Here is a 10720-nt window from a genome sequence, read left to right as displayed (position 1 = left end):
AGACCAAATGAGGACTGAAAATCAGGGAATCTGGAGAAACACAGAAGAGTGGAGGGGGACAGGAAGGTTTCATTCTAGGTAACCATGCTTCATTTGACCCTCAAGGGGCTTCTGGATGATTCCTAGCATCTTAGTGACTTTTCTGTTGCTATGATATGATACCATGACCAAGACAACTTAGAGAAGAAGGATTTGTTTGGGCTTATGGATCCAGTGGGTGACTCGATGACTATTATGGTGGGTAGCATGGCTGCAGGCAGGCAGGCAGACATGACAATGAAGCAGTAGCTGGGAGCTTGCATCTGGTCCACAAGCATGAGGCAGAACAAGCTAACTGGGAACGGTGTGGGTGAAATTTTCACACCTCAAATCCGATTCCCACTGGCATACCTCCTTCAATAAGGCCACCACATCGTCTCATCCTTCTAAACAATTCTATCAATGGGGGCCCAAGAATTCAAATACATTAGCCTTGTGGGGACGTTCTCATTTAAACCACCATTCCTAGAACTGGCCATTCACTGAAAATGTCCATGGGAAGTTAAACATGATTGAGGTTCTTCCTGCCCTACTTGTCTGTCTCCATCAACTATTGCCTGGCCTTTCCTCCATCTCCCTTCCCCTCTCCTTCACACATGGACAAGAGAAGTTCCTGCCCCAGGGCCTTTACACATGCACTTTTATCTTAAATCTCTCAAGGTAGATCATAAATGACCGTTTTTATCATTTTGTGTTTTCTTCTGTTTTATTTTCTCAAGATACTTGTCTTTGTCCTAATCTGCATCTTTTCCCTCCCAAGATTTCCAAATTCTATCTAATCACCCTGTTTTTCCACCGGCAACGCACTTGCCTCTATATGGATTTTTCATTTGCTATCTATTTTCCCCACTTAGAATGCAGTTCCAGAAGAATAAAATCTATGTGTCTTGTGCTCAGTTTTGCATTCCCAACTCCTAGAACAATGAGCCATGCATGTGTTCTCAGTCACTGAGTGGAAAGCAAATGGGTGAAGGAATGGGCAATCTTTTCACATACACACCCTTCTTCCTAGTCTCCTGTAAGACACCAGGACTTCTGTCTTAGAGTTGCAGGCTCAGTGCCTGATGGTTTCTAAACCACCCACTTTATCTGCTTCAGAGGGACAGGGCCAGAAATCCTTGCAGGGAGGCCTGACCTGCATTGTGCTACCCTCCCCATCCTCTGCTCCTCCTCCCCAGCACTCAAGCCATTGGTACCACCTCACTCATGATCTGCACAGATGGGGCCAAGGTCCAAGTACAGATCAGGGCCGGAGGAGCTGCGAAGGCGCTGCTGAGCCCTGTGTAGAATCGGGCTGCTGGCGCAGAGCCCTTTGAGGAGTGACCTAGAATAACGAGTGCATTATGGGAGACTGCTGGCCAGGATGCAGCCCCACAGCTGTGGCGTTCTCACCAGCATCACCGCTGGCGTGGCCAAACTGACACGTTTCCCGAGGTGCCAGAAAGCTTATGAAACTCAGAAATATAAAAGCCTGCGAGCCCTGAAGCATCCTGCAAAGATGGAGGTCACTGGAAGGCTGCTCATTTGGGCTGCTTTAGTTGCTTCCTGTGGGGCACAGCTGACGTCCACAGTAGCTGAAGGTAAGAAATGGAACCAGATTCTTTAGCTCAAACATGGAAGACCTGCTTTTACCAGTAAGCCTCTTCCAAAACCTAGAAAGCTTTCCTATCTGCTGCCCTCCGTACAGAGAATAACTCACCTTGGTGCTCTCTGGAAGAGGGGTGTTTTAGTGGTCATGTCCTTATTGCCCAAGCTGTGTTCCTTGAAATAGACAAGGCACACATGATTTCTCTGTGTAACTTCACTTTTAGCATTAGGTCTTAAGGCTGTACACCAAAGGGAATATATATTGACATAATTTTTAAGAGAGTGTGAATTTCAGTTGCTGAACTTTTGAGGGTAAATTAATACAGAGCCATACTCTGGCAGTTCTAACAGATACTATATACAAGAAAGGGTCTCTCTTAAAAGGGAAAGTGTCCAAAGTTTTCCAATATGATAGCACTTGTGACCAGAACTACACATGGAACATTTCTAAAATCAAAAAGAGAGGAGGAGAGGGAAGCACTGACAAATTCACAGCAGGTTTCAGCGAAGATGCTGATCCTGGGTGGGCGGAGCTGAGCTACCCCTCTCAATTATCTTTGCTTTCTCTTCCCTGACAAATGCAAAACTAATTATAGTTAGGGGAACACCGAAGTTTCATTCATCAGTCACAGGTGAAATAGAACATCCGAAGATTTGTTTCTAAATACATAGGGGTTTGGATCACCAGTCTTATTTGGAAAATGTATCTATTTTGTCTTTGCTGGAGTGTGTGTGAGAGTGTGTGTGTGTATTAGGCTGGGTCTTACAACAAATCCCAGGTGGCCCCTTGCATGAGAGACTCCTTCCTCAGACTTCCTAATGCTGCAGTTACAACTATATTCGCTATACATTGTTTTGCCCATTTTCCACTGGCTTCTTTGTCTTTAATGTTTCTTTCTATTTTTTTTAAACATGTGTGCTCAAGCACATGCGTCCTCACATGTTATAGTGCACAACTTCGGGCTGTTGGTTTTCTCCTTCTACCATGTGTGTTCTAGGGATTGGATTCCGGTTGTCAGTCTTGTCAACAAGTGCCTTTACCCGCTGAGCCATCTCACTGGCCTCATCTTTCTTTTTTCAATAATTTTATTATATAAAACAACTTTAACTTTAAACATTTTGATCATATTATTCTTCTTCCCCAAGTCCTTTCAGGTACTCTCCTTCTCTCTACCCACCCAACTTTAAGTTCTTTCTCAAAAACAAACCAAAGACCCAATACAAAAACAAAATCTAGAAAACAAAGCACATCAAGACCCAAAGAAGAAACAACAACAAAAACAAATAAATGCACACACACACATAAAAAGTGTTGAGTCAATTATATGTTGGTCAACTACTGAACATAAGGTCTGCCCTTGAATGGCTGATATAGACAATATCACTCCATTGGAGAAAACTAATTTTTCCTGTTCCAGCAGGTACAAATGACAGTTCTGTTGTTAACCTTTACACTTGGAGCTAGATTTTCATTCATTCTCTCACTCATTCATTCATTTATTTAAAAAAACAAAATAAAAAATAACGAGCTAAAACAAAACCTCTCACACTGAAGTTGGACAAGACAAGCCAACAGAAGGAAAAGAGCCTAAGAAAAGGCACAAGAGTCAGAGACACACTCTTTCACACACTCAAGAATACCATAAAACAAGAAACCGGATGTATGGCCTTGTCTTTTAACTGCTAGATTTTAAGAATTGTTTATCTACTCTAGATTGGTCTTCCTTCAGGCCCTAATATGGACCACATGTAGATGAATTACAATTTCTCCCCCAGGACACAAAGGTCAAAGCCATTGATTGTGTCGTGGTTTGCAGCAACTGCAGTATTTCACCAATCACCTTCCTGTTCCTAGGTCTATTGTATTCCTTGTGGGATGTCGAATCCTTGTCCCTTGGGACAGGGACTGCTCCTTTCCTCAGTGCTAACTATGGTATCTACCAGGCAGATCAACATGCACGGCCAGTCTGGCAGGGTCCAATCTTGGAGAGACCCACAAAGCCTTCATCCTACAGCTCAATGCTGACGAGACCTGCATCTGGACCATAGAGAGACCTGAAAACCAGAGCATCCGAATCATCTTCCCCCACATCCAGTAAGTGGAGGCTTCAGTTTCTCAAGGGGGTGCTGGCATGGGAGATGAGTTTCATGTGGAGAGAACTCAGATGTCTCCAGAAAATGAAGGGGTCCCAATATTGATAATGATGATGATGATCATAGTTATGGCTGCTGGTCATCAATGAAGACTGGCATGCCAAATTCTGAGTCACACAGGTTCTGTGAGGCCAGTGCTAAAGGTCCAGACTCAAGGAGCTTGCTAATGTCAGTCAACTAGAGCACAGAACTGGAACCATGAAGGTTGGTACTTAGCTAGTCTATTTCTAGACCTTAGAATCTTAAACTCTAGTCCCAAACTCTCATCTACATTAGAACTACCACAGAAGCTTCCAAACCCAGTCCAAGACTGCATCATATACAGTGAGATCACAGTCTCCAAGGACCTAGCCCTGACCAATTTTGAAATTTTATTTTAAAACAGCATACATTTCTCCATTTTGTGATGCCCTCACTATGCCATGCTAAGATCCTAGACTCCGTGTACTACAAAGTCTTGGAATTTCATAAGATCTGCCCTAGTGATTTCTCAGCACCTCTCTGTAGCAGGTGCAACCCAATTCAGTAGATAAGGAAGTTCAGAGAAACCACTCTCGGGACCAGGGCCACCACATAATAGATGAAGGAAGTGGGTGGAATTTCAGCCTCCTGGCTCTTGGGCCCCTGTTCTTATACCATGTTAATGGTTCTCACTTTGTAGTTGCCAGAATCACCAAGAGTGCTCATCAAAGTCACATGCTGGACCATGTTGGGGTCCCCTGTTCTTATACCATGTTAATGGTTCTCACTTTGTAGTTGCCAGAATCACCAAGAGTGCTCATCAAAGTCACATGCTGGACTATGTTGGGGTCCTTACTCCCTAATTTAAATAATATCGGTGGAGCCTGAAAATCTGCACAGGAAACAAATTCTCTAGTGACTCTGATGCTGCTGTTCCAGCCACCATCCTTGGAGAACCAGGGCTCTACATGGCAGAAGCAGGAATTGGCTGACCTTCAGTCCAATGCAAAGAAGGCAAACTCACTGCCTTCCTGAATCAGTAGAACTATGAGAAGCCTCCACCCCTCCCCACATTTGATCTAAAAAGAAAATATAGCAGAACTGTGGTTAAGAGCAAAGCTCAGCAGGAAGAAAACAGTGTTCATGGGGGCAGATTCTTGTGAACAAAGCCTGTGGTAGCTGCTTCATGCTAGGAATACCAAAACCAAAAACCTCACATTAACATTAAATGTGATGGTTCTTTTACAAAAGAGAAAGCAAGGTCAAATTTCTGGTTCAAAGCTATAGAGCAGGGAGGTGAAGGTGGAAGGAGCTCAGCTTCTCCTGGCTGTGATATTGGCTCAAAGCCATCTTGGACATAGCTCCTCTGTGGGCATTGGGAAAGAATCTGACAGCACGGGCAGAAAATAGAAACCCTGGGCTGCGTGCTCAGTGCAGGGCACTGGACTGTCCTTCAAATTGAGCATACATATGGTGGGGAAGAAGGGGAAGATGGAAGATGCTGCACCGGAAGGTAACAATGGAGGAGGAGTTGATTTTCAACAAACTTGGATATCAGAGAGCAGTGAGGCTGGACTCTGCCTTAAAGTTTCTATACCAGCTAGTTCATGCAGGCACAGGGAACAGGGGCAATGGAAGGGGGAGCCCGCAGCCCTGGATTCTAGGCCTGCTTCTGAGCACTCACTCGCACTGGCAGTGAGTTCACTTTCTGTGGTGTAATGTTGAAGAAGGGTGGGGCTCATGACTGGACTTGGAGTGGTTTAAATAACCCATTTTGCTCCAACTTTATAAACTGTTGTGCTGCTCTGAACAGGGACAATCTAATGAAACCACTTTGCCAGTGGCTCTTCTCCAACCACAGGTGTGTTCTGTTCCCAGGCTCGATCCGGATGGACGGTGTGAAAATGAGAGCATCGAGGTGTTTGATGGACGCTCCACCTCCGGGCCTCTGCTAGGGAAGGTCTGCAGTGAAAATGACTTCGTGCCTGTATTTGAGTCATCCTCCAATTCGCTGACGTTTCAGATAGTCACAGACCCTACACGTGTCCAGAGAAGCGTCTTTATCTTCTACTACTTCTTCTCCCCCGATAACTGTAAGTTGTCCTTGGCACATCCTTTCCACAGCCCCTTGCAAGCACGGGTCCCACCAGTTCCTGCTGGGGACATTGCGGTCTTGAGTCCTCCCTGGAGGAAAGGCAGCTCTCCAGTTCTGTGTACAGGAACCACAGATTCGGTCGCCACCTTTGAAAATCTGATTCTTTGCTTCTGGGGAAACTTGAAGTGCTTTCTCTCTAACTGGAGTCCCCTGGAGAGACAGATTTGGCTCTGCAGATAGCTACAGGTCAGCAAGCGCTGTGCCTGAGCCCAAAGGAGAGAGACTGTTTAGTTACCTGAGACCTCTGTGACATCTCTCAGGGACCAGACTCCCCTGGTCTGATTCATCCGATGTGAGTTGAGGCTCTTGCATCTTTGTATCTCTCAGGTTCCTGGGGGTGATTCTGTCCACAAGAGTGGGGAGCACCTGTGGAGGGAGGCTGAGCTTGTCTTAGGCAGATGCTACATGATTCTACCTACTCGGCCCCCAGTTCCAGTTTGACCTCAGGTAGAATGCCATGGACTCGAGCCAGCAGCTTCCTGAGGACAGCTTCACTCTCAGTGTCCTAGAAGAGCTCATCTTGACATTGATATCGTGTGCTCCAGAACCACCAAGGTGGAGACACCAAGCTCTCCTGGAGCTGGACCCAGGCCACCTCCTCACAGCTGACGTGGAGACTGTACCTGTTGTGGGTTCTATGAGTCAGCCAACCTAGACTATTTTATAGCTCCATAGGGTTTTCCAGGTCGCTTCTCTGTGTTCTCTTTGTCTTGCTGTCCACTATTGTACTGACGATGGCAGGGAAGCGCTGAGAAAGGTTGTGTCTGAGCTTTGAGTACTAGCATGACAGGGGTACGGGGAGAGGAGAGAGTAGCAGAGGACTCTGTGCTGAAGTCCAAGCAGGCCTGTTAGGAAAGCACAGTCTAGAACAGCAGCTGCTCAGCTGGAAGCCAGTGAGACAGGACGGTGATGGTGGGTGAGCAGCCTCCAGCACTAGCCCCACAGATGCTGCGGCTGTGTTCTGCAGATCCATACAGGTGGGGGCGGGGTCTCTCTAGCCAATCAGATCGCTTAGTATGATTCATTCGACAGCAGGGCAGAGCTGTGCTCTCAGACACCCCAAGGGCAAAAGAAGATGAGAGCCTCAAATGTGACCCGCACAGAAGACAGTGTGACACTCAGGGAGGACCTAGTAAACCCCGTACGCCACAGAAAAATGACAACCATCTTTGTATCTTTTCAGCTATTCCAGACTGTGGTGGTTACCTGGACACTTTGGAAGGATCCTTCACCAGTCCCAATTATCCAAAGCCACACCCTGAGCTGGCATACTGTGTGTGGCACATACAAGTGGAGAAAGGCTATAAGATAAAACTCAACTTTAAAGAGGTCTTGTAAGTATTGTGGCCTACTGTAGTGACCACCAGCTCCTGGGAGGTCAGCCTTGGGGGGAAAAAAATCTCAGGCCCCCTATGTGGGTGCTTTTCATGGAACCAGTATAGAAGGAAAACACTTAGCAGTGCTGTTGAGGGTTTTCCTGGAGGTTTGGTGTCCCATGCAGAGACTGACAAGGTTCTAGATTTGTCATCTAGAAGGAAAAATCCCTCACGGCTTCAGAAGGAACGATGGACAACAGACCTGAAGTGGTCTGAAAAGCTTTTTACACTGGAGGTCTCCTTCTTAGCCTAGAAGTGGATGATCACTGCCGATTTGATTTCATCGCGCTGTACGATGGCCCCTCCACCACATCTGGCCTGCTCCAACAACTATGTGGTCGTGGACAGCCTACCTTCGAGTCTTCTTCAAACTCCATGACTGTTGTGCTATCTACAGATTATGCCAATTCCTACAGAGGCTTTTCTGCTTCCTATACTTCAATTTATACCGAAGATGTCAACACTAGTAAGTTACTTTTCATGATATTTAACCTATTTTGAGCTCTTTGATTATTATGTACATAGACTTTGCTTCTTAGGTTTTATCTTGGGTGTGGCTAGCCTTGTTTGCCAGCCTGCCCCATGTACTTGGGGGATATAGCTAAACCAGAGGCTTGAGCATCTGCTCTGTGCCTTGCTTATTACAGGAGGAAGTAAATGATTCCATTAAGCTAAAAATGATTTCTGTAGAATACAGGGTCTGAATTGACTTAATGTCTTCTATAATAACATAATTTAAAAAATATAATGTGATAATTGGGGAAGAAGAAGCTATGAAGATGGGAACAGGGACATGAAAAGAGTTAGAGGGAGAGCATTTAGGATGGAGTTAGGAAATGGAAGAGAAAAGGGGGAAAGCAATGTAACTATTTTAATTAAAATGTATAAAAGTATTAGATGTATAGATTAGAACTCTACACAAGATAGCAATGGGCATTGTAAAAACTCACTGACTACTTGCCTGTGTCAGTCTTTTACCTTCTAAGTCTGGAGGTAGGCTGGCAGTCATCAAACCCTAGTGATCCTGCTGTTTCAGTCCCTAACAGTGCTAGGGTTACAGTCGTGAACACAGCCACACCTGGCTTTTATGGGGGTGCTGGGGATTCTAACTCAGGGCCTCATGCTTGCGCAGAAAGTTCTCTTACTTACAGCTATCTTCCCAGCCCGGTGGGTTCACGTTGTCTATTTTTGTTTTGTTTATTGAGATGAGGCCTCACCATGTAGCCCTGGTTGACCCAGAACCACAGAGAGCCATCTGCCTCTACCTCCTAACTGCTGGGATTAAAGGCATGCGGCACCAATCTCAGCAAATTTAACCTTGTAGTAGATTCGTTTGCACATGAAGTCTTGAAAATGCAAAGTTCCTAGTTGGCCAAAATGTGATTGTTCTTTCTCTTCCGTTCCCCCTTGTTCTTGGTAGCATCTTTAAGTTGTGCTTCTGACAAGATGAGAGTCATCATAAGCAAATCGTACCTGCAGTCACTTAACTACAATGAGAATAACTTGCAACTAAATGACCCAACTTGCAGACCGAGTGTGACAAACGTCATAGAATTCTCTATCCCTCTGCATGAGTGCGGTACAATCAAAAAGGTACTGTGAAACCCATAGCTGGGTTCTGCCAAATCCTGAACACACGGCCATACACAGGCATGAAGATGCTGTGTGCGTCTTTCACAAATGACATCAAACTCCCATGGTTGGACTAAGAAAGCATGTTCATGGATGTGCACACCCCAGTCATACAAGAGTTTCTCATTCTTTTGCAGGGTAACTGGAGGATGGGTGCTTTTCCCAGAGGCAAAGAGCTCTGAAACCTCACTGCAGGGAGTTGGAACATCCGTGGTCAGCATTCCCTAGTTTACCAGGAAAAGTTGTGTGGAGAATGTTACATCTCATATTTGGTAGAATTGAGCTGGATTTTAAGATCTTATTCTCCTTGAAAAGGCAGAAAGCAAAAACACATTTTAAATACGAAATGTCGTAAGTCTGTGATTTGGTCAGCACATTTTAAAACTACCATTTAAGAGCTCAAGTACTGTCAACACTTTAAGGCTCCTCTAAGATACGTACTGTAACCTTAAACCACTCTGTGACTGAAGAGGACAGAGGCTAGACCAGAGGAACTGTTAAGAAGTAAATATTTTCTTCTGTTCATATTTTTCTTCCAAAAATGAACACACAGGCTTTATTTCCTGGATGTCTAGGGTGCACTCAGGCCCAGTTTCTATCTACATGCATTTGGGGAACCGCCTGATTAGCCATATGAACTCAGGCCTCTTTAGGGAGGAACTGAGGCAGAGTTCAGTCTTTCCTCTATAGAACCCAGGGCCTCACACCTGCTTGGCAAGCCCTCTGCTGCCAAGCTATAGCCTCAGTCTGCTTTTTATTTTTGTTTCAAAACAAGATCTCACTAAATTGTTCACCCTGGACTTGAACTCTGTAGTTCAAGCGGGCTTTGAACTTGTGATCCTCCTGCCTCAGCCTGCCTGGGAGCTGAGGTTATAGGTCTGTGCCATCAGGCCCAGGCTGGTGAGTTTACAGTCTTTATAGAGCTGGAAATTTGCGGTCCACAGTGATGTCAATGTAATCAAAGGAAAGTCCTACCCAATTCTATGTTCACTCTTTCTATCACAAGCTGTATCTTTAAATTTCTTCCTCCTGTAGGTCACTGCTCCGGTACAACACGTGCAAGGTTGAGAGTATTTGATGGGAAAGCTGACTTAAGGAAATTAAGTTGCTCCCTGCAAGTCTTATCCTTCTCTGTGCTCTGAAATCTTGATGGGCTAACATATAAAATTTGAATTCCTTCTTATTCTGCAGATAGAGGACCACTCCATCTCTTACACCAACATAATCGCCTTCACCGAGTCCCCGATGTCTGCAGTCATCACCCGTCAAAAGCACCTCCAGATCGTGGTGACCTGTGAGATGGAGTACAATTCTACTGTGGAGATTATGTACATAACAGAAGATGACATCATACAAAACCAAAATGTCCTGGGCAAATACAACACCAGCATGGCTCTGTATGAGTCCAGCTTATTTGAAGACCGTATACAGGACTCACCGTATTATGTGGATTTGAACCAAACTCTCTATGCCCAAGTCACTTTGCACACCTCAGATCCAAGTCTGGTGGTGTTTCTGGATACGTGCAGAGCCTCTCCCACTTCTGACTTCGCATCTCCAACCTATGACTTAATCAACAGCGGGTATGCACTCACGTAGTGGCTTTCTGTGTTTGCCAGCAGAAATTATTTTTTCTTTTCTCTTTGATGTGTGTATGCATTTGTGGGTGAATGAGCGAATGTGTACATGTGTGCACATGGAGGCTAGAGATGGGTGTCGGTTGTCTTCCTCAAAGGCTGCCTGATTCTTTTTTTTTTTTTATTCTTAATTTTTTTTTATTAAGAAAGAAAAAAAAAATTTTCCGCCTCCTCCCAGC

At 45.1% G+C, this 10720-nt stretch overlaps 1 protein-coding gene across 1 annotated transcript in view; it reads left to right on the top strand.

Moving 5' to 3' along the window:
- The first annotated feature begins 1537 nt into the window (after positions 1-1537).
- Cuzd1 (CUB and zona pellucida like domains 1) overlaps positions 1538-10720 on the top strand; it is a 13910-nt gene continuing 4727 nt past the window's right edge. Inside the window, exons 1-7 of the mRNA XM_005351383.3 lie at positions 1538-1619; positions 3571-3721; positions 5620-5834; positions 7080-7230; positions 7521-7738; positions 8693-8865; positions 10096-10487. Coding sequence (XP_005351440.1) covers positions 1538-1619; positions 3571-3721; positions 5620-5834; positions 7080-7230; positions 7521-7738; positions 8693-8865; positions 10096-10487 — 1382 coding nt within the window. The remainder of the gene's footprint in view (positions 1620-3570; positions 3722-5619; positions 5835-7079; positions 7231-7520; positions 7739-8692; positions 8866-10095; positions 10488-10720) is intronic.

This window comes from Microtus ochrogaster, chromosome 8, assembly GCF_000317375.1.
Source record: "Microtus ochrogaster isolate Prairie Vole_2 chromosome 8, MicOch1.0, whole genome shotgun sequence".
Taxonomy (NCBI): domain Eukaryota; kingdom Metazoa; phylum Chordata; class Mammalia; order Rodentia; family Cricetidae; genus Microtus; species Microtus ochrogaster.
Note: the sequence above shows the minus strand (reverse complement) of the source record. Positions and strands in the feature narration are given on the sequence as shown.